At 42.8% G+C, this 23,797-nt stretch overlaps 2 protein-coding genes across 2 annotated transcripts; one reads left to right on the forward strand and one right to left on the reverse strand.

Moving 5' to 3' along the window:
• Positions 1 to 8: 8 nt before the first annotated feature.
• LOC105222408 (serine/threonine-protein kinase Smg1) lies at positions 9 to 23,532 on the forward strand. Its single transcript, XM_049455447.1, has 10 exons — positions 9 to 178; positions 280 to 721; positions 780 to 3,150; positions 3,210 to 6,869; positions 17,048 to 17,385; positions 17,457 to 18,252; positions 19,020 to 19,595; positions 19,660 to 20,706; positions 21,804 to 22,269; positions 22,329 to 23,532. The coding sequence occupies exons 1-10, from the start codon at positions 139 to 141 to the stop codon at positions 22,532 to 22,534; spliced, it is 9,942 nt and encodes a 3,313-aa protein (XP_049311404.1). The 5' UTR covers positions 9 to 138; the 3' UTR covers positions 22,535 to 23,532.
• LOC125778361 (histamine H2 receptor) lies at positions 8,994 to 14,481 on the reverse strand. The gene is made up of 3 exons (XM_049455514.1): positions 13,686 to 14,481; positions 13,275 to 13,596; positions 8,994 to 9,829 (listed from the first exon to the last, which is right to left on the reverse strand). Exons 1-3 carry the CDS (start codon positions 14,318 to 14,320, stop codon positions 9,398 to 9,400), a joined length of 1,389 nt encoding a protein of 462 aa, XP_049311471.1. The 5' UTR covers positions 14,321 to 14,481; the 3' UTR covers positions 8,994 to 9,397.
• Positions 23,533 to 23,797: the final 265 nt, after the last annotated feature.

The raw sequence follows: 23,797 nt of genomic DNA on the forward strand, positions 1-23,797 counted from the left end.
AACACTCGATGTTTCGCATTTGTTGTTTTCGTGGCCTTATCTTGAACTGTCTTTTACATTGGTGTGATTTTCTGCGAAATAAATTGGAGCTATTATATTAGTAACTGTAAATTTCATAAAAAATAAGTATTTAAACGGATGAGTGATGAGCGTAGAATGCAGGATGTTCGATTGGGAGGTAATTAAAATATTTCACTTCTTTTGTTTTGTGTACATGTGCTGTATTCTTATTGTAACCTCCTGCCTACCCGTCTCTTCTACAAATCGTGAACCGTTCAGGTTCGGTCAACAACGTGCGGACACAGCCCCAACATAATCATTTGCCATTGGGCGAAAAGATGCCTACAGCAAAGATGCCCTCACTTATTGTTTCACATATGTACGGGGAAGACATGAAAATATCGAAAATATTGCGGCGTCTGCAATCGGAAAACAATGCGACAGCTGCATTGGAACTTTGCAACAAGTTGGAAATAGGTGTGCGGGCGCAACCAAATGCGACATACATATGCCGTAGCTTCGATTTACTAATGGAAAATATGATTACCGTGTTGAAACAATGTCCGGAAGAGTGTTTGGAAAAAGCAAGCACAATAATGGGACTGATGGGCTATATTAATCGCAATGATTTCCCAGTCTACAAAAATTACGTGATTAAAGCGTACCAATCGTGTAAATCGATACGAAAATACGTGATGCTTGCGTTGAAAACCACATTCAGGTACATTTCTTTGAAATATTCTATTAGTTTAGTTGTTATACATTCTTTTTTGCCACAGTTGCGATGCAGTTAATTTGGATTTAAGTGTGTACACCGAACGCTTACTGGCAGTGCTAAAAGACTACTTGGAAAATGCTGAAATAGCCGAAATCTTTATAGCCGTCAGTGAGACAATTACAGAATTTTCAAAACATTACAAGCGTGCTTTCGAAGTACATTTCATGGATATTGTCGACATTATTGTCGGATGGCATTTAGAGGTCGAACAGCCGGCTAACCTTAAATTACACTGTTCCGTTGCATTACAACAATTTGCGCCATACTTTCTTAAAGAATTGGATTTTACATTTCGGCTATTGGGACAATTTTTAGAGGACATCGTGGCATTGGGTGATGAAATTTCGCATGCGCCATCACCAACAGACTCGCTAAGTGGCGAGGTAGACGCAAAAAATCAACAAAACAAAGTAGAACTGCGTATCGGTTGCTTTATTGGTGCATTCAACTCAATTTTGAAAACCTTAGCGAATCGTGTCGAATTTGTGGGCATGATTGTGGGACATAGTATTGTGAATGAAGCGGCAATGACAATATCCAAAACAGCTGAACAAACACTAACAATGACTTTAGCAAGTGAAGATACCATAATGAATATTAATGACTTTTTCTGTCTACTCTATACGAACAGTTACGATATTATTAATATGGTGAATATAGAAGAGTTAATAGCGCTACAAATGAAACAACTGAATTTCTTTAGTGATGCACCTAAGCAAAGCTTACTTTACCTGATACTTTGCGTGTTTCGGCAGCTGCGCACACAACTGCCACTATCCACCGTCACTTTGGTGTTTGAAACCACACACAATCCGCTGGCCACTATCAAATTCACCAATAACGACAAGCTGCGTCGCCTCTTCCTGAAGGTGTACCACGAAATTTTAATGATAAAAAATGTGCCATTACTGCAGGAGACCTATCGCCATGTGACCGCCGATATGTATAACGCAATAGCCACGCTAGAAGCATATGACGACGATACCGCTACTGGTCAAATCAGTAAAGTGTTGCGCGCTGAGGCAACACTTAATTTCTATCTGACCGCTTTATCGGCCTTGGCCACACAAACATCGTCCATCATCAGCATGTACGCACTATATCCTTCGATTTTGGAACTATTAATTACGAATTGCAAGGCGGGTGCTACACACTTGTGGCTACGCCATCCAACATTGCATAACGCGTTGCTCAGTGTGCTTGTCGTGCACTGCCAGAAGAATCACAATTTTCGGCCGACATCGCGTTTGCTTCGGGAACCACTTTTTGCGCCGAAACACGCTTTAGACGAAAACAACTCACCCACATCAGAGAATTTCAGTTTGATATTACAATTTCTCGCTGGCATTTTGAGCGCTGCGAATGATTTAAACGTGACTAATCTGAATTTGTTGCTCGACTGGGTGAGCTGCATACTCACCGAGTGCCGTGAAAATGCCGCTGTGCTACAACAACACGCCAACTTCATCACCATTTGCAAGTCCATAAGTCAAGCCGTGTTCGCGTCCGCGCTCAAATGCGCCAAATGCATGGAAATCGTGCTCGACTATGCCACAGTCAATGCCGAAGTCTTGGCCTATTTCCGCCAAGCCGCTGTAATTATGCTGGACGCGAACGATGCCTGCGTACGTAGCGCGTTTACCAGCATACTTGGAAAGTTGCCGCTCACCATCTGTCTAACGTCTGATGTCATAAGCAGTGACATTGGTGTGCGCAAATCAGAACTCAACGATCTAATGCAGTGGTATCGCTCCACCGCATACAATGCGCCGTTGCGAAACAAGTACTTCAAACCGTTTCTGGAGCGCCTCGAAAGCGACACCACCTGTGGTGAATACGAACCGCTCTGTCAATATGCCGCTGAAGTCTTCGCCAAGTGTTGGGTGGCGCGTTCACGCGAGAACTGCGCGTCCTACGAGTCCGCAGCCAGACGTAGTTGTAGCGCGTTAGCGCTATGGTTAGAGTACGAAGCGGCGCGCCAGTGTGTACGCAATAAGTTACGCACTACGATAGGTAAACCACAGGAGACCTTCCTCGCCATAGAGGCCGTCATCTCAAAGTATGCGCGTATATTGTCTACAAAAAGTGGTTTGGCAAACGTTTGCACGGCGCGCAAAGTGACGCTGCCGCATTTGATGTCACTACAACGTAATACACGCCTGCTGCTCGGCTTTATCGATAGTTTGGAGAAGCATATCTATAATGCGGCTGAAGGTACCGCTTTCGCCATACCGGCGCTTGAGAAACCCATCAAAACATTCTTCCGCATCAACGCGCACACTTGCAATGAGTGGCTGAATCGCATACGACCGAGCGTTAATCTGATTGCAATGCACAGCATGATGCCGGAACTGGTCATACGCAATGCGGAGGTAAGTGAATTGCTAAAACTTTCACAATGATTTTTCTGACAAGCTGTGCTTTCTTTTAGGTCATACTGCGCATAGATAAACTGAGCGACGTGCAGTTGGATCATACTGTAATCATGCTAGTGTGGGCATTACTCTGCGCGGACGAGTCTTGCACGCTGCAAGGTCTCTATATATGGCTGAAAACGAAGCATCCAAAAGCCGCTAAGCGCTGCGTCTGGATTTTGTATGCTGCCGAGCAAGCTGCCGGTCATAAAGAACAAGCCGCCGACAGCTATGAAGCGTTTCTAGCCGAACACGAGTCGAGTTTGGATGCGCGCAGCAAAGAATTTGTTGTTGACCAGTTGATTTACTGCTTGTACTACACCAGTCAGTGGACGCGTTGTCGTCGCATACATGCGCGTTATAAAAACGGCGAAAAGCCAGACGACTTACACTACGAATTAGCCGAGGCGCTCGTGGATGATTACGAGAGTGAGGCCAGTCGTAGTGACGCGCTGCAGAACGCTATCATGGATTTGACAAGTTGGTCGCCAAACACCAGTGCGGACAGTGAAACCTCCGCGCCGGCGCCCGAAACATTTTCCTACTACCACATTACGCAGCAACTACAAGACGCTTGCGTTGCGCATGCATTTAAATGGGACGCGATGTCGACGCCGCCGCTTAGCGAAGACGTGCAAGCGTGTATACGCAGCGGTGTGCAAGAGTTACCCTATCACAGTCGCATGCGCGTGGGTGAGCATCGCAACGCGCTCACCGATATGCTCATACTCAATCATGTGGCGCAAAAGTTGACCTGCGCGCAGAGCATGTACGCCGAGCGCATGCATGATATGCGCAATACGAACGATACAGAGAAATCAACATTTCTACTGAAATCCTTAATGTGGACGCTCTTGTTCGAGCAGCGCTTGGGCGCGTCGGCTGATGCTGCGCGTCATTATGCGCTGTACTTGGACGTATCGAATAGCGCGCGTCGCGAAGGCAACGGCACCTTTTGTCGCGCTATGCTGCAGCGCTTTTTCCGCCTGAAAGGCTTTGATGAATCGCTCTCGGAAGTGGCGCGCATGTTGCGTGAGAATGAGTACACCGTGAGCGTACATGATGCGGATTTGGTGCGCGGCTTTAGCGAGTTAGCGAAATGTTCCTACGTCAATTCGGCCAATCAAATGAATGCCATCAGCTTGGGCGCTGCCTACTGTACACAAATCATACAACAAGTGCAAGAACAACCGCACGCCACATATCCACCGAGCAGCGCTGACATGCTTCTCACATTAGCCGATTGGTTGTCGCCGCGCGTCACGGGCGCTACAACTGGTCACAACGCGAGCGGCCCACCGGTGCCCAATAACAATGTGAACGCCGCCTTGGCTTTGACGGAAATGCAAGAATTGTTGCAACATCTGCCCGACGTGACGGTGCATTTGGTGAAAGAGAGCGCCGACGACGCGGTTACTACGCTCATACCGCCAGCGGAGAAAGCCATCGGCAAGCTCATCAACGCCAGCATCTGTCAGTCGAGCAATTCGAGCGATGCCTGGTTCGCCTACGGCAATTGGTGCTATCGCTGGGGCAAACGTCTGATGGAAGCTAAGAATACGACGGAAATGAAAAGCGGTCTGCCGCAACGCGATATGCAAGCGATACGCGAAGTGCTGGGCGGCAGCGTCAGCGATGAGGCCATCAACCAGGTGGTGAGCGTGCTGAATGGTCAGCAGTTGAGCAATATCGATGCAGAGGAAGATATCGAAAAGAGTGAGCTCAGTTCCAGCGAACTAATTGAGCAGGCGTTGCGTCGCGTCGACATTTTAGCCGATAAGCCATCGGAGCAAATAGCGAGCATCATAAAGATATGGCGGCAGGCACATCGCAGCGTCTATGTGTACTATGAAATGGCAACGAAAGCTTATTTCAATTATCTATCCATCGGCGCGTCGCAATTAGAGGCGAAGAACACGCTGAGCGATTGTACGCCCGTCACCGTTACGTTGCGCTTGCTGCGTTTGATTGTCAAATATGCCGCGGGCCTGCAGGATGTGCTGGAGGAGGGTTTGCGCACCACACCGCTGCGTCCCTGGAAGGTCATCATACCGCAACTCTTCAGTCGGCTCAATCATCATGAGCCATATGTGCGTAAGAGCGTCGCGGATCTACTCTGCCGTTTAGCGGAGGATCGTCCGCATTTGATTATATTCCCTGCCGTGGTGGGCGCGCATCAGGAATCGAAAGAGTCTACGCCACCGTGCCTTGGCAATACGTTGAAGGACGCTAACGCCAGCAACAATAAAGAGCAAAAGTCTAGTACGCAGCTGTCGAACTGTTTCCGTTCGTTGTTGCAAACGCTGTCACAGCAGGCGCCAGACACTGTTGCGCATGTGCAGCTGCTGGTGAAGGAATTGAAGCGCGTGACACTATTATGGGAGGAATACTGGGTGCATTCGCTCTCACAATTGTACAGTGAGTATGCGGCACTGTTCAATGCGCTGGAAGCGGAATTGAAGAAGGCCGGCGGTACAGCGTCAGAGAAAATAATCGCAAAGTACGCGACTTTGATGAATCACGTGGTCTTTGATATGCAGCGCATTGCCGCGGTCACCTCAAAATCAGCTGACACCAATTATGAGCGTAATTTCCAAGAGCGCTACAGCGCGCTCATCGCCAGCACGATAAATGAGTTGAATCAGCCCTTCAATCCGGCCAAACCGTTCGACGGCTGGATGCGCATTAAGCAGTTGTATGGTGTTTTCCAGCAGCGCTCGCTGCGCGGCTGCGCGTCCACACTTAAAATCGCCGATCTCAGTCCGGTGTTGGAGAATATGCGCAATACGGCCATATCCATGCCGGGCGTCGACACCTACGCCAAGGAACCGGTCTACATAAAGTCGGTGGACAGCGCGGTTCATATTTTGCCAACCAAAACGAAGCCGAAAAAGTTGGCTTTTTACGGCAGCGACGGACGCAAGTACACCTATCTATTTAAGGGCTTGGAAGATTTGCATTTGGACGAGCGCATAATGCAGTTCCTTTCGATCTCGAATTCGATGATGGCGCGCGCCAATATGGGCGTGGACTCATTGCAGCGCGCACGCGCATTCAAAGCACACCACTACTCCGTCATACCGCTTGGCTCACAATCCGGTCTGATCAGTTGGGTTGATGGTGTGACGCCGCTCTTTGCCATCTATAAGAAGTGGCAACAGCGTGATGCTGCCTTAAAACAACAACAAAAGGAGCGTCAAAATACACAACAAGCTGGTGTGCAATCAACGGAAGTCGCACCAGCTGCCACGCGTCCGTCAGAGCTGTTCTACAGCAAATTGACGCCGTTGTTGGCGGAGCAAGGCATGAAAATCACCGATCCACGTAAACAATGGCCACTGGCCACATTGCGGCGCGTGCTGGAGGAGTTAATCAAGGAGACGCCGCGTGATTTGCTCGCTAAAGAGTTGTGGTGCTTCGCGAATACGGCGGCTGATTGGCGCGCCTCGGTGCGCAATTACTCGCGCTCCATGTCGGTAATGTCCGTTATCGGCTATGTGATCGGGCTGGGCGATCGCCACTTGGACAATGTGCTGATCAATTTGACTACGGGCGAAATCGTGCATATCGATTATAATGTATGCTTCGAGAAGGGTAAAACACTGCGTGTGCCCGAGAAGGTGCCCTTCCGCATGACACCCAATTTGGAGGAAGCCTTGGGTATAACAGGTATTGAGGTGAGTCTAAAATATTGTTTGAATATACTATATTTTTGAACCAAGTTTTTTATTTATATATAAAATATTATAATTCTCAACTGATTCATAAAGATTTTACTATGATTTAGTTGACAAATTGAAATCAAATGTTTTTCCAAAACCAAAGTTCGTGAAACGTAAATCTAGTCAGCATCACCCGTTTAGCGACAGTATGATATATCGATAAAAGTATTCGCATTGCAGCTTATTTGTCCGAAACTCAGTCGCTCTTAGTACTTTTCTTGAAAAAGTCTTTAAATTACTGCTATTTACACTGAGGACCTTGAAAGTTCAACTCTTTGTTGGTGTAATAAAACTTAATCGGAACGATTTATTACGATTTTTGGAGGGCTTGTTTTTATTTAGAAACCGTTGACGATTACTGAAGAATTACTCGGAATGTTGTTAACAGAAAGTATTCGTTCACCTTGGGTCTCCTATTGCTTTTACTGTCACTTAGAAGTTCATAGATAATACTTAAATCAGTCTAAAGTGATCATGAAGCTCAATTTCAATAGAAGAAAATACCTGATAGCGACAAGTATTCTCGAGAATATTTTTCTACAAATTTTAACCCATTTTCGGCCGCACCTAGATCCACCGCATTGATTTCATTTCAACTTTTTATTTTTCTTATAATAAAAAAACACTCGATGCTTAACATTTTTTGAGATTGTTACATTGAGCCGTTTAGCCACGGATTCAGAAAGTTGCAAAATCGCATAAAGTTATTGATTTCACGCAGATCTCGTTCATTTTCGACTTGGTGATTTTTCAAATTTGCTGGTCGATAAATCGACCAATGGCTGTAAATGGGTTAAGAAGATACCTCACAGACTGACCAATACATTGGGTAGTCGGAAAAGTCTTTTCGTATTTCTAATCAAACTTTAACTTATATTTTTATATTTATACTAATAAATGTGATTGGTAGCACTGGACATATACGACTGTAACGACATCTGTCGACAAAATACGAAAAGATTTTTTCGACTATCCAATATATGGGATCCTGGTAGATATAGGATCTTACCTAAAGGTGGTTCACGCCCATTCTTCAATTTTTAACACGTTACTTTCGTACCTCTTAAGGTAACAGGTCAATAGAAAATTCCCCGGCCTACCATAGTAAAACATTTCTTTTGGCAAAATTCGTTTTTTTTTTTATTCAGAATTCAAGAGTGATACACTGATTTTTGTAGTACGATTTGTCCTTTGCTTCAAAATAGGTCTGAGTTTCGGCGACCACCTCTTCATTCCGCGAAAATTTCTTCCCAGTGAGCATTCTTTTGAGAATTGAGAACAGGAAATAGTCGCTGGGGCTTAGAACTTGTCCTTAGCAAGCCCTTAACATCCCTTGTTATAGTTTTAGTGATGTGTGATATACATTAAACCTGTAAGGGTAGGGGCGGGGTCAGATCACTCCTCTGGCAACAAGAGGATTAAAAATTGTGGGTATGTGAATTGTGTAAATTAAGTGAGGTTCGGTTAAGAGGTCGATCCTAACTGGGATGTCTAGAATGCCGATTTCTATTGTTGTCCAATAAGAAGCCCTACCATTGTGACAAGATTAATTTTGCTAATGGCAAGCAGTTCAGTAGCCAATGCAGATCCAACTCGTTCCAATACGTCAACCGCCACGTTAATTGCAGCCCCTTTGCCTGAATAACACTACAGTGGTCCTGTAGCCAAAAGCCGGGCTTGAGGGAGAGCACCTTATAGAAGGGTTCCACCTTCATTTCTTGCTTCGTTCGACTCATACATTCAGTTTTTAAGTATTTAGGCATTTCGAAAAATCTCAAGCGGACTTTTTGAAATCAGTTGTTTGCTCTTTTTTATTCCCTGAACGGTTATATTAAGTTTGCCACGAGGTTTGTAATACCCAAAAGAAGGCTTCTGAACGATCAAAATCAAGTCTTTATACGGAAAACTTTTGTATTTGAAAAGATTTTTTTTATGAATTTCGTCATAGATTATTGCTCGAAGTAACGGTACGATCTCCGAAGTGATTGTTTAGATCGGACCACTATGTAATATAGCGCCCTTATATGGTAACTTATATGGAAAATTTTTGTATTTTACAAGATATTTTCACAAAAATTGTCTAAGGCGCAATCTCCGAAGGAATTGTTGCGATTGTACCACCATAGCATAAAGCAGCCATACAAACAGACCAATCAAAATCAAGTTTTTGTATGGATTCTTTTGTATTTTTTAAGGGGTATTCTTCATGAAACCGAAGTTAATGCTTTTAAGACATTTAATAAGCTCTTGAGTGCGATTTTTTTAAATTTATTTATTATAAACATTTTTGCTTTAGTACAATTGGTTTTTCAAAGCTCTGAAATTAGAATATAATTTTGCAGTTAATAAATGAATATAATCACTTCTATTCTTTACCAGATAATTCGTTTAGATATTTTTATAGTTGTTGGTAATTTTTCCATTTTACAGTTTTTTTTTTGTTTTTATTAAATATTACTTCTACCCTATATTGGCGCTTCGCCTCAGTCAAATCTGCACTCCTTCACTTTCACTCTACCTTCCTCCACTTCTTCATTGTTCAGCCCATTAAATCCAAATGCACCGTTATGTTTGACCGGCTCAGCCACTGGTATTGGTATAACGGATATTGTTAGTGTACTATGCCTCCGCGGAGAGCTGTGTACTGAGTCCACGCTACACACGATCAAATCCATACTATTCGGCTTACTGTGATTCGGATTTTTACAACGCAACAAACGCCAATAGGCCCGTCGAAACGTTGTATTCTTCCAGCAATAGATCACCGGATTTAGTGCTGAATTGAACATGGCCAAGGAGAAGGCCATCTTGTAGAGCATCAGGGATATATTGTAGGTACTCAATATCTCCATGCAAACGACCACGAAATAGGTGAGCCAGCAAATGGAGAAGCAGCCCATAATGAAAATCACAACCTGTGAATGAATAGTGAAAATAGTTGCTTATTACTAACATAATGTATAATATACTGTGGGCAAAAGATCGTAAGACTTTTTAATTCAAATTTCGCGCGAAAACTCATTCTTTGAAATATTTTTTTCGACAAAATTTTTTTTAAAATTATGAAAAATGTCTTACTATTTTTTGCTCATAAATATAAGTATACAAAGGCAAATGGATGAGGCGTTCGACAACCGCTTAATACTTGTCTAAATATGTGCTTGTACATTGTCATTATAATGATGTTTTGTGTGTGGCGTATATTTTTATGACAGCTTCATGATTATGTACTATGCATATTTATTGGACAGCGATTTGTTTTATGCTGCATAATGTTGTTGACATCGTCGACCGAAGTATTTTTACGAGTATTTATAGAGGCCATTGATAAAAAAGCGCCATTTCACCTTGTTTTATGAGTGCGATAAGCGCATGTTGCCTATTTACAGGCGCACAAGCAATGTTAATTTAATGTTGTACACCTATTGACACGTAAATAAGTTCACTCTTATATCTGCAAGGCACTCAGTGCTTTTTGTTTATAATTTTCACGCATTATTTTGTTTGTTTTGGCATTACATTCGTCAATAATGTTGAAAGTGAAGATATACAGTATACTCTCGAAAGTAAATTCTCAGAAAGTAAATAATCGCGGAAAAGTAAATCACCTTTAAGATTACACATGCACCGCGAAAAAGTAAATTTTTTAATTTACTTTTCAGAGAATGTGATAACGATGCAAGCAGCGGTTTTACGATGTTGCAAAAACACTTACTCTCTTGTTTATCGCATCTGTTTAGTAAATAAACTTTGAGATATGTACATATGTAAATGGTCAGAAAATATATTGCAAAAGAAAAAAAATTTTCTGTTCATAATAAATACATATGTTTTTCATGTAAATCCATATGTTTTATTGAAGCAAATAAATGAATGAATTTTTTAAGTTTAAAAATGCATTTAATATTAAAAAAACAGATAATTTATGTATATATACCCAAAATACCAATCGATTTACTTTTCGAGAGTATACTGTATTTAGCTATTCGTGTGCTATATCAGTGTACAATTTTCATGTGGTTTTCCAAATATCAGAATTTAGTCGAAAAATACTTTATTTTTTAAACTTCATATAGACGGCGTTGTTTTAAGTAGCTTTGATGAATAGGTTATACGAGTATGTATCCGAAGTCATGTTTCTTTATAATGGGTCCAAAAAAGGAGTCCATCGCATTAGGATAGATAGTTTGAAGGAGTGTAATATTATATTCTACCGACCTGTATTCTATATGCTTGCCATTCTTTAAAATGCATTCTCAGTATTCTAAAATATTCGAAGCTTATGATTTACACGAAAGAGGCTATGTGCTTCCTACTCGGATTTCTTAATTTGTTGATTTTAACATTTCCACCGAGCGCTACGGAATCAAGATGTATATATGTACTACGGCACTTTTACTAGACTTGAAAGCTATGGGTTTCTTTCAGTTTAAACAAAGTAGCTTAAACACAGCCGCTATTTAATTTTTTTCCCTTAGACTGCCTTAGTAATCTGCCCCTCTCGTTTCAAAAGTGCGATTGGGTTAAGCTATGTGACATTGGAAATATACGGGTTTGCCCTGAAAAAAACTCTAGTCTGTTTTGTAATTGTTTGGATCATTAATGTTTGAGCGCGTGACAAAGATGGACGCAAGCTAAAAGAAAATACGCCATATTCTCCACTTTTTCTTCGATAAAGAAGAAAACGCAAGCGAAGCGACTGAAAATGTGAATAGGTTTTATGGTCATGGTAATGAGGCTGTTGTCGATTCCACTCCGCTAAGATTGATGACAAAGATACACCACAAAAAACCTCATGGATCGAGTTTCTGCGTGCCACTGCTGAATTGCACTAAAATCGATCCGTTTCTGCAGAGGATAAAGCTACTGATGAAAAGTGAGTCACTTACGACGACGTCCAAAGAAAACTAACCGGTTGGTAGGGATGACACGAGCAATCACTTTGCATGCCCTGCCAACCATACTCCTCTGACACCCTTCTCCCACTGGCCCGACCCCGTCGAAACAGCACGTTTCCTGGCCCTACCGCTGGATAACATCACCGACAACTTATCTTATCCTTACCATCCTAACGGGATTAGGTACCCGTTACAAAAACAACTACATTGGCAGGGAATCATTTGCTATGAGCTTACTCCCATATCCATAAACTTTAAATTCGAAAAGGTACTGTCAACAGATACGATGTCCGAATAAAGCAATCGCCCAGAAACGGCCAATAGAAGAGGTATGGTGTTTCATCAGTACAACTCCAGGACACATATATCGATAGTGTCTCACCAGAAGCTTTAGGAGCTTGGTTGAGCGGCTATTCTGCATATTAGACCCGATTTCGCATCAAGTGCTTACTACCTGTTCTCTCAATATCGAACGATTTGAGTAAAACTTCGTCTTAAAAGAAGCTAGTGAAATCGAATGCTTCAGTTTTTTGCCAATAGGGACGAGGATTTCCATTCGAGTAACATTATGAAATTACCTTTAAGGTTGTAACATGTTATCAAACAAATGGTGCCCGCTTGATCAATCTATCTTGTCTTAATAAAACCTTCAATATGATCAAATAATGGTGTTCTTTTTACTATACCTTATATTTCTTAAAACCAAATGCTAAATCAGGTTACAGGCTTCTAGAACATAATACAAGTATAAGTTATGGTTAAGCATCTGGAGTCTCCACGGTATGGTACACTAGAGGAGGTATCGATAGTGAAGTCGCAAAGTCTGCCAAGCGCTGATATCCTAAATGATGTTTACTTCTCTTGGACGTAGAATCTGGCTCCAACGGGAGCCAAGTGCTAATTCTAAAAGGTTTTGTCAAGATGACTACAGCAGTAGCTGAAAAAACTGCCTTTCAATGGCGGAACATCTATTTAGTCGCGCAGGAAGTGGAAAGTTCTTAAAGATCACACCATATTAAATATTAACGTATTTTAGACAATCCACAGGCGGTGCTGATAAGAATATTGTTCTTTAACTTTGACTTAAGCAAAAAGGTCTAAAGAGTTTTTGAAAAATTGAAAATAGTTAGGGAAATGTTTTTTTTTTTTTTCAAGTAGCGTAAGAGGACATTGGAAACGTATAAAGATTAGGTTATAAACCGAATGTTTCTTATATCTTGTTGTCCTTCTTAGGACTGTGACCGTATTTGGTACGATACATACACCAGACTGTCTTGGAAGTGACACATCTTTTTATACTGAGTATCACTTTTTAAGCTCGTGTACCTATTTAACTGTCTATAGGTGTGCATACGCAAATATGATTATACCGTGTACATATGCCACACTGTGGTTGACTTATCAACGAAAACAATTCTAATGACAATATGCGCTCAACAATTTCTACATACTATACGCTCACCTGCATCGATTTCCAATCCGGCATACGCCGCGACTGCTTTTTGCTGCTGCTCCAACTCTGCACTTCACGCTTGCAACGCGACTGTTCACACTGCTTGGCGGCCTCACGCATTATACGCCAATAAATCAAGAGCATCAGCGACCAAACGATGACAAAGGCGGGCGTTATGATGCCCGCCATATACCAAGTGGGTAGAACCTGATTGAATTCGCATTCGGTCGCCGTTTTAAATCGGTTGCAAAACATCGGTACAGTGGCCACCGTGGCGCCTATGGTCCAATTCAAGGCGATTATGACGAATGAGACGCGACGCGTCATAAAACTGCGGAAAATTTTGTGTGAAAAAGTCGTGTCAGGTTTTGTGTAAACTATGTATAGACGGCTCTCGTCGGAATCTCAACGTAAACTTACCGCCGATAGTGCAACGCATAGACGATTGCTATATACCGATCCACAGCGATCGTGATCAAAGTCAAGATCGAAACGCAACAGGAGAAAATGATGAGAAAAAATCGCAGCAGACAGAGATTTTCCGATTGGCCGAAATTAAGGCCGACATAGAAGGCGATGTGGTAGGGCAGCGCCACGCCGACAGTAAAATCCGATACCGCTAGCGATAGTATGAACATATTGGAGATTAGGCGGCGCAAGCGGCGACAGGTGGTTATGGCCAGTATGGTGAGCGCGTTGCCAGCTAGTATGCCCACCATTATCAGTACATTGCAGGCGACCCAAAATTTGGTCGACGTTGCGATGCTGTCGATGATGATGTGGCCAGGCGTTACAGAAGACAGTGTTGCTGCTGTGGAGCTCACTGTTTCTGCAGTTGTTGTTACTGCTAAGGCTGTGCTTGTTGTTGTGGTATCTAACAATGTTAACGGTATATTTGCATTTAATTGCAATTCCATTTCGTTGTTTGCCATTGTCGTGTTTGCTTGCTGTAGTTGTTGTAAATAAGTTAATTCGCGTACATCACATTTTTGCTGATCAACGGCATCAAGCATGTGATAATATTTGAATAGCGTTAGAAATGTTGTCGTTGACATTAACAAAAAAAGCACTACAAAAAACAGAAGTGATATGAGACCCTTCAATAGTACTGCCGCACCTCTAAAAACTTTTCCGTGTTAACTGCTCGGCAACTGTTCGAAGACTGCGCTCTGTGTTCGTTGCGAAATCCCTAATCGCATTGCTGATTTTCCCACGCCGCTAATATGCCTGTGTATCTCACCTCTTTCACAAACAACCACTCCATCATACTCGCGATTACGTACCCCGCTTAGTCGGTGATAAATGAATTTCGGTGTATTGTTTCGATGAAAGTGAAAGTGTTGTTTTTCTACATTAAATAATTGTTAAAGCCTTTTCCACGATTTAATTACAGAATGGATGTGGAGAATGTTTACATATAAAGCGCGTAATCCTCTTTCCAGAACTTTAACTAAGTAAAATTTCGATACTTTCAAGCATATATATAAATAATATAAGGGTGATCCATTTCGAGGTTCCCTACCTTTTTTTTTAAAGAAAAAACACAGAAATTTCAAATTAATGGGGAATGTTTATTATCATTCGAAGAACATTCTTTGGCATTTATATTTTGAAGATTATCTCTTTCAAATGGTGGCCGCGGCTACGTTTCAGACGATCCATCCGTTGAGTCCAATTTTCGATGACTCGTTTGAGCATTTCGACTGGTAACTGGCAAACAGCATGCTTGATGTTTTGCCCCAAGGCCTCAATCGAAGCGGAATTATCCGCATAGTCCTTAGACTTCAGAGGTTTTCACAGGAAAAAGTCTAAGGGTGTGATTTCACACGATCTTGGTGGCCAATGGTGCTTCTTGTTGAAACCAAATGTCGCCGAGATCACGAGCTTCAAATACAGGCATCAAATAGTCGGTTATCATGGCGCGAAGACGGTCGCCATTGATGGTTATGTTCTCACTGGCATAATATTTGAAGACCGATGATTCGACCAGGCCACAAACCACACCTTCAGGTTGCCCTTCGTTCCAAATGCGGCATTTTTGCTTGCTTACACATCCATTGAGCCAGTAATGGTCCACATCGCTAAAGAAAAATGTTGGCTCTAAAACGTCGGGTCTTTTTGGAGCTTCTCAAGAGTCCATAGACCGAAGTGATGTCGCTTTGAACTGTATTTTGTACGCTTTCAATTTAAGATATCGACGTAAAATGCGCCAAGTAGTTCCATATGTCAGTTTGACTTGCTGCGAATGGTGCCGAATCGATTCTCCACGGTATTCGTGTACACTCTCCACAGGGTGACTCTCGGGGCAGTTCGAGCTCTTCGTCAGCAATGGTTTGACTTCATATACGTCATTTGCTCAGAGGAAGAAGGTGAAGGTATTGATGGTTCCACAGTGAATGGTGGACATTGCGTGGCTATAGTTTGTAGCGTCCGAAGTTACTTACAGTTTGGTGTACTCGACGTAATTGAGAAGAGGCCTCTTGATATTCCTAAGAGGGGGCTCTGCTTCAAGCAGACGACTACAGGGAAGGTGCCTCGCTGTTTAAATATTCAACAGGAGACATCAACATTCGTCTTGTAATCATTCAGAGTGCATTATTTTGACACGTCTAAAGTTTCTACGACTGTGTTTCTCTACTTTGGCGGTATTTGTGGTCTTATGAGTAGTGAAGGAGCACAGGTTGTCGAATCTGATAATAGGAAATAGTCGCTCGGGTCTACATCTGAAGAATACTATAGATGCGGATGCAAAGCAAAAGTAATGGATTTTTGCCATCGTTTTCACTGACGTGGTTCATTGTCTCGGTGAAACAGCACTTTTTTCCTCGGATGCGGCCATTTTACAGCGATTTCGTCTTTCAATTGTCCAATAACGGTATGTGATAGTCGCTGTTTATGGTCCCAAAATACAGATGTCTAACCTTGCCAGTCGACTGTTGTGTGTCCACTCTTTGGAGCGGGTTCATCGTGTGCAGTCCACTGGGAGGACTGTCAATTGAACTTCGGAGCGGTATGATGGATTTATGTTCCATCCATTGTCACATATCGACGCTAAAGCTCGGGTTTATAACGTTTGAACATATCCAAACATCGTGGTTTTTGGTCAAAGGTGAGCTCGCGCGGCACCCTTTTTGCACAGAGCTTTCTCATATTCGTGAATGATATGATGTACACATTCAGTTGATATCTATCTGGAGAGCCTGCTATCTTGAGTGACTTCACCTTGCGGTGGCCCAAAATTATTTTGTGGATTTTTTTGATGTTTTCGTCGGTAAGAACTTCTTTTGGACGTCCACTGTGTTCATCGGCTTCGGTGCTCATTTCACCTCGTCTAACCTTAGCATACCAACCCTTGATGGTTGATTTTCCTTGGATGGTGTCCAGAAACTCGTCATCAGATATTTTAATCTTTGCTCTGAGCAAATGAGGAACAGGGAACTCTCCTGTATGTTATTTTATTGCCAAAAATAAAACAATAATAAAAAGCGCTAATAAAACACGTATCATAATACAGCAATTTGGAGAGATTAGTTGTTGTAATGAATGATTTGCATTATTCATTTTATTTTTATCTGATGCCTAATCACTAACCAATCATCGCAGGGGGTTAGCCGAAGAGGTACGTGTGCATATCATATGCTTCCAAGTATACTGAACTACAAATGACAACAATCCCTTATTTGTTGTTGTCCCATTACAAACGATCTATTATTTCCCTTAATTCCCTAAAATAATAATTAAATAAATCAATAATAATTTTCTATTTGCATACGTTTTTCTAGGGCACATACCGCCTGGGCTGTGAGCATGTGTTGAAAATATTGCGTAAAGAGCGTGAAACATTACTCACACTGCTGGAGGCATTCGTTTATGATCCCCTAGTTGATTGGACGGTAAGTGACGATGGCACCACGACCGTAGCACGCGCCACCTCAGCGCACGCAGCCGCTTTGAGTTTGAATGCATTGGACGCAGTGGCGACCGGCGTACAAAAGGAGGGTAACACGAAATCCAATGGACCCACAGACGAAGCAACACAGCGCAAACCGACTTGGGAATACACACGGCAGTCGCTCGAAGTGCGGCTGCACGAACTCAAACCATTTTGGACACAATACAGGTGAGAGGAAGACAATCTGAAAGCCAATTTCTGAAATTTCATTTTATTTAATACGCTCTCATCTTCTACAGAGACGATCTGCAGACGCGTTTGTCAGAGATCGAGGGTGCGCTCGATCATTTAATCGAACTGCAAGCCGAGATACGTCGAGAAGAGCAAGAACGCGATCGCATTACCAAACAATCGGCAATGATACGCGAATTGCAAGCACTCGGCACAGCGATGGGTAGTCACGCGCTAAACACGATTACCGATCGTTACAACAGCTGTAAGCGTGACGAAAGTGCGCTCAATCTGATGAAGGAGAATGTGCAAAAATATCAGACGGACACCCATGCTATACTGACTATATATTTCGAACAATTGCTACCCACCTCTGCCACACGCGAATTGTCAACATTGCAATTGCAACTGTGTGATCTACAACAAAATGTAGCAACAAATGAATTCGAATTGCTACACACCCTGCTCGAGCAGAGCGGCCAGGAGCAACTGTATGCACAGTGTGATTTCACACGCAAGGAAATGGATAATACACTCTATCAGCAGTGCCGTTGCGCCCTGGAATGCATTGATCTGTTGCAACAATATATTGGCGTGATGCAATTTTATCCACGCTCACGTCTGTTGGAAAATCATTTGCTCAAATACGAGAAAGCTTACCGTGAGCTCTTGAGCGGAGAGCTCAGCGTAAGCGAGTTGCAGCAGCAAATTGAGCAGTGGCAAGAGAGCGCACCGTCCATATCGACGGATGGTGCGAAGTCCGAAGCCATGCAGTATGCAGCTGGTTTGGAGAAAGTGTGGATTGAGGCGAATATGGAATTGGCCACCGCCATTAGTGATTTGAATGAGCAGTCGAATCAAGTGGTGAGTGTTGAGTATATAAAATTGTTATTATTAGGAGTTTAACCTACATCTCTGATTTATATATTGCGTAAGCGTACTTTAAGTCTTACATACCGCGAATTTTGTCTTTGTATTTTATTCTCGAGGGACTACCTAAGTTTTTGACCATCGTCACGTCATGATTTTTTCCTAACCTCAAAAAACATGGGGGGTCTTTGAGTTCCAAACTCAACTTTCTAAACTTTTTTAAACATTGAAACCTATTACTTGTGGGTTTTTGAGGTCGCTGATTATGAATCTCAGCTTAGATTTTGAAAATTCAAAAAGGCGAACGAAAAATTAAAAGTTGAACGGTTTTCATGACTTACTCGGGAGGTTGTTGTTGTTGTTGTAACTTAACGGTTATCTACTCCCCGTTAGGGTGGTACGGTTTAGATAAGTTGACATCGGGACCATCCAACGGTAAGCCCAGGAATCGTGCTGTTTCAACGGGGTCGGACCATAGGGAGAGGAGGGGTGTGATGTTTAGAGTTAGCTGGGGGTGCAAAGAGGTGGTTAGAGTTATGATTGGACTCATTGCGTGCAAGACATATGTTTGATATGTGGGGGTGCATTCTGAATAAGTAGGAGTTTGATCTGCTACAGTATACAGAACGAAGCTGCACAAGGGTCACTCTCGATTCGAGCTCTTCGTTTGCAATAGGCGGTGGCTTGACTTTATGTTGCGTTTTCGTTTTTGTTTCCATTTCAATTATTAATTTCTTTTTTTTTTTCAATTATATTTACAGTCAATTTTGTTTGATGGCGCTGTTGCCACAATACACACTTTCATCGCCTTAGATCCGGACACGCACACACAAGCGCTGCAATCCTGCATGCTTGAAACGCTATCGAAAGCAACTGATTCCTTCCTGATCTTCGAAGAGTGTGCTTTGGATACACAAGATTACTATCTGCTCAATCAACAATTGAATTTCCTGGAAATGCTACAACAACTGTGTCAAGTGGCCTTCCCAGATGCCGATCAACATTATTACGATAATTTACTCACACTCGCCGAAACGCTGCAATCGTTGCATAATTTGAAAACAGCTTTTCAACAATCGTTGCCCGAACGCATCGTGCGCCTATACATGCAGGACAACGACGATGAAGTGCAAGCAGCTTTGGCAGAAATTTGTGCACATGCGCCGAACCCTGCCGACTCACCGCAACGCATGCATAGCGGCAGCGCCGAGGTGACGCTGCTTTTCAATGAAATTTACGCGCTCTTCGATGATTTCGAAACACGCGTCAAGCTATTAAGACCCACTGTGGAAATAATTTTGGAGCGAATGGGCGAATCCAATTTCAAGCAATTCGTGGTAATGCCAATTTTCAAATGCTTTGTTGTTGCAATATTTATATTTACATTTCTTATATGCACAGGAATCCCGCTTCTTTGCCAACGCCACAGCAACGATCGATAGCAGCTTAAAATATGAAGTAATCGCCAATACTTTCCGTTCGGCACGTGATAATGTCAAAGCATTGCTACACAACGACACACAACAAATATACGATGTGCGTCGCTTTTCAGCATCCATTAACGAGTACATGAACACTATGCAGCACACAATACTCGCTGGCCTGCCATCACTTTTCGCGCATATGCTACACGGCCGTTTGACCACGCTCGCCGCTCAATATCCGAATTTGCGTTGCTTGGAGGCTGCTACACTGTTGAATGCCGAGGGTTTATGCCAGAATCTGTTGCATGCCTTACAGCAAGGTTTCAGCGGCAAGAACTATCAAATGCAAGTGCTCCTCCATACCAAATGGGCTGAACATTGCGCGCTCGTCGGCAGCGCACACTTTTGGTTGAATGAAGCGGCGCTGCAGCAGTCCGATACACAGTTGATGTATGGTTTTCCGAAGGAAAAACTGCTGAAATCAGTGCAAGCTTGCAGTCAGTCATTGAGCGCTTGGAAGCACACAATGATTAAGATACACGAAGATGTGGATAAGTATACGGCTGCCGTGACGCAGCAGCTGAACTGGGCATTGCAATCGAATGGCAGTTTGCTGTCAGTGCAAGCCGACTTTATGGAATGTGTAAAGGCACAGCTGCTGCGCTACAACAGCCTGTTGCAATCGGCTACACAGATATACGATTATGCCAATGCTCTGTTGCAATACGAATTGCTGCAGAGCAAGGACAATCGCATACAGGCTGATAATGCATTTCTCGCTGTGCTGCAACAGTGGCAGGACGCTGTGGCCTCAGTGCAGCAGAGTAACGCAAGTATTACGCCGATTGAGCAATCGATTGTGCAGCTCTTGGATCCGGAGGGTAAAGTGGATCAGTGTTGGATAGAGAATATTGCCGGTTTGCTGGATGAAATGACGTTCGCTTCACAGCGCAAACTGGCCACATTGGAGCATGAGCAAGATGCTCTGAAAGAGGGACTTTTCGAACAAGGACAACAGATGCTGGTGAGTAGCTTGACTTATTTTAAGTATCGCTGTTACGGTTGAGGTGAAAACTGATTAAGTATCCATGAAGGAAAACGTTATTATTTGATACAAAATTATTTAGCCGTTCTGAGCCTCCAATATTCACTCACCATTTGGCAAACGGTTGAGTTGTCCGCTGATATCCACTTTTTATACCTTAAACGTAAGTTTGCCACGAAGCTTGTCAACCCTAGAAGGAATCGAAATAGTTCCTTAGTTTTTCAGATATCGATCTGAAATCTTGAACATGTGCTTTTTTCTCCCAAGAAACTTTATTTGCCGGAACCGTCGATATCGGACCGGTATAGAATATCGCTGACGGATGAAAATCACCGTCCCCGTCGGGTCTTAAGTAACCGGAATGGACCCGGATTTTTATCCGGCCAATTCCTTGAAATTTCATCATTCTTGTGTGGAAATCATTTTTGTTTGAGCCGATTTTCTCGGGAAGTTTACCACAGATTATTGTCAAATGCAGAGCTACTGCCTCCGAACTAATGTTCAGATCGGACAACGAAAACAAAGAGGTGCTATACAAGCAGACTGATCGAAATCAAGTTCCTTGGACACCGTTTTTACTTCTACAGGGTATTATGGCTACAGTGCAGCCAAAGTTAACTTTTTATCTTGTTTCTTGAAGAATTCGGCCTTGAACACTGTCATTGCCTCGACAAATTGATATATTCTTGTAGAAACGGTTGATTTCTTGGACCTTCCTAGGCAGGCAAACGTTAGAAAAAATCAATGACAACATTTTCAAGACATTTGAAGAATGGTCGACTGTTATTGGCAATTATCAATAAAAATAGCACGCAGCCTTCCATATAACGGTACTATTTAAAAGTTAGGTAATTTAGCAAAAATTTTTTTTATTGAGGTTATGTGAGTCCCAACCGTGGATATCACAAATATAACCAGCTTATTGAGTCGCCGCTTCTTTTAGACCCTTTTATATAACCTATACCTACCTAAGCTGAATGGATATTCTTCAGTCATACAAGTTTTTTACAACGTACAACGGATCTCATGATGAATACCTCCTCCTTACATATTTAACATGAATTTCTTCAATACAGCCCTTGATCGACCCCCAAATACGCAGCGAAGTGCGTCACATCTTTAAAGCGATCACCAAAAATGATCGAAATGCACGCGCCACTGCAGCTGCTGAAAGAATTGGCTCTGTTGCGCATGCGCGAGATCTACAACACGCGCTACGCTTATTCCACAATAAATTATCGGAGCTGCAGATGCAATTAATTGCGCGTAACACCGCCGACACCACGCCCACGGAGTTGAAGACCAAAGTACACGAGCTGCTTGCGAGCCACGAACAAAACTACACTGGATTACTGGAGTTGGCGCAACGTTTCAGCAGCGAAGAGAGGGAAGGTGCGTCGTCGAGTAGTAGGACTTCGGATTCGCCTTTGCGCAACAAAGGCAGCTATGCGGCGGCTTTGGAGGGTACACAAAAATCTACAGGTAACAAAGACGAAGCCACGGCCACGTCAGCGGTGGATGACGGTGCTGTTGATAAGAAAGGTAGGTGCTGTTTATAGACTCAAGTTGAATACTTTAATATTTTGTGGCTTTACTTCCAGCTGGCACTGCCAACAATCCGGGCGAGCAGAAACGCAACGCTTACGCCGTGTCCGTTTGGAAGCGTGTACGCATGAAGCTGGAAGGTCGCGATCCAGACTCAAATCGACGCTGTACAATTGCCGAGCAAGTTGACTACATCTTACGCGAGGCAATGAATCCCGACAATCTAGCTGTGCTCTACGAAGGCTGGACTCCTTGGGTTTAAATGCTTAACGAAACGGCTTCGTATGTGGGGAAGCCTTAACCTAACTCAATTCAGCAGTAGCAGCAGCAGCAGCAACAGCTACGGCAACGGCAACAGTCAATGCAGTGAACAGGAACAGTTAGCGGAGAGTAGAGAAACAGTGGGAAGATGGAGCGCGGCAGGACGACCAAGACGACCAGTTGGAGGATACAGCATTATGATCAACCGTTACATACCAACCTACGATACTTAATATATATAATCATATATAAATATATATATATAGACACAACAATCATCATTAATATCAGCGAGCAACGTCTAAGGGGTAACCTGCGTGAGCAGCTATTAGCTGGAAATTTGTCCATATAAGGAAGCAGGAAGTATGGGCGTCGACAACACTGTGGCAGCACCTACTCGCCTATATTATAACAACAACAACAAGAAAAATACGATCAAAACATCTTCGGTATAGCTGGCTTAGACGTTGGACGGATTGTTTGTTGGGATGCTGGAGGGGGTTGTTTTGAAAATTAGAATTCAGTCGGTGTTTTGAGCGTGCGTGCGCTCGATAAATAACCGTTTCACCTTGCTGCCATGCGCCACACTACAAGCTGCGGTTTATGGCGGGCGGTGCTTCTGTGTGTGTGAATGTGTACGTGAAGGGAGTAGTTGGCCGTCATACATGGTGGTGGTGGTGTGTGGTTGTTTCGGGGGGAAGGTGTACGGTGTATGGTTTTTGTGTACGCACGTCGTCTTTGCAGGCTGAATTTTTATTTCTAGATTACATTACTATAAAATTTTAATATATAAACATATATTTTTTTCGTTTTCAATTATGATTTCACTATAAATTTCTAATTTAATTTGTCAGTACGCCTGTAGCATGTAGTCTCTATGGTCAGAGATTTACAACAACATCCATAGAAAACTATTTGGTGACCTAATATTAAGTTGGCCGTGAAATAATAAAAATAAAAAAGCTATACAATACATGTAACTGCTTCGTCGATATAGAACTTGATCTACAATTACACAAAAAATTGTTTGTTTTATTACTCAGTGTTGGAATAGGAAACCAAAGGCTTTTGTATACAGTATTTATTTCCTATGTACAATTACATCTCGAATGTTTAAAAAAGTATTTCGAAATTAGTGTGAGGTAGAAAAGAGTTTTTGCGAGGGTCCTAGAAGAAGAATAGGAATTGGGAAGTGTTCTCTATAACTTAGGAGCCTTCTGAGCTGTTTTCAAGCTGTTTCGAAGCTATGACATTTATATATACA

This window comes from Bactrocera dorsalis, chromosome 4, assembly GCF_023373825.1.
Source record: "Bactrocera dorsalis isolate Fly_Bdor chromosome 4, ASM2337382v1, whole genome shotgun sequence".
NCBI lineage: Eukaryota > Metazoa > Arthropoda > Insecta > Diptera > Tephritidae > Bactrocera > Bactrocera dorsalis.

What these genes read in the sequence shown, in the direction of transcription:
- LOC105222408 (XM_049455447.1), top strand. Translation starts at nt 139, where the DNA reads ATGAGTGATGAGCGTAGAATGCAGGATGTTCGATTGGGAG. An exon ending in TGGGTATAACAGGTATTGAG is followed by an intron (nt 6,870 to 17,047) that starts GTGAGTCTAAAA and finishes ACGTTTTTCTAG; the next exon opens with GGCACATACCGCCTGGGCTG. An exon ending in CGGTGCTGTTGATAAGAAAG is followed by an intron (nt 22,270 to 22,328) that starts GTAGGTGCTGTT and finishes CTTTACTTCCAG; the next exon opens with CTGGCACTGCCAACAATCCG.
- LOC125778361 (XM_049455514.1), bottom strand. Translation starts at nt 14,320, where the DNA reads ATGTCAACGACAACATTTCTAACGCTATTCAAATATTATCACATGCTT. An exon ending in TATGCGTTGCACTATCGGCG is followed by an intron (nt 13,597 to 13,685) that starts GTAAGTTTACGT and finishes AATTTTCCGCAG; the next exon opens with TTTTATGACGCGTCGCGTCT. An exon ending in CGGATTGGAAATCGATGCAG is followed by an intron (nt 9,830 to 13,274) that starts GTGAGCGTATAG and finishes ATTCATTCACAG; the next exon opens with GTTGTGATTTTCATTATGGG.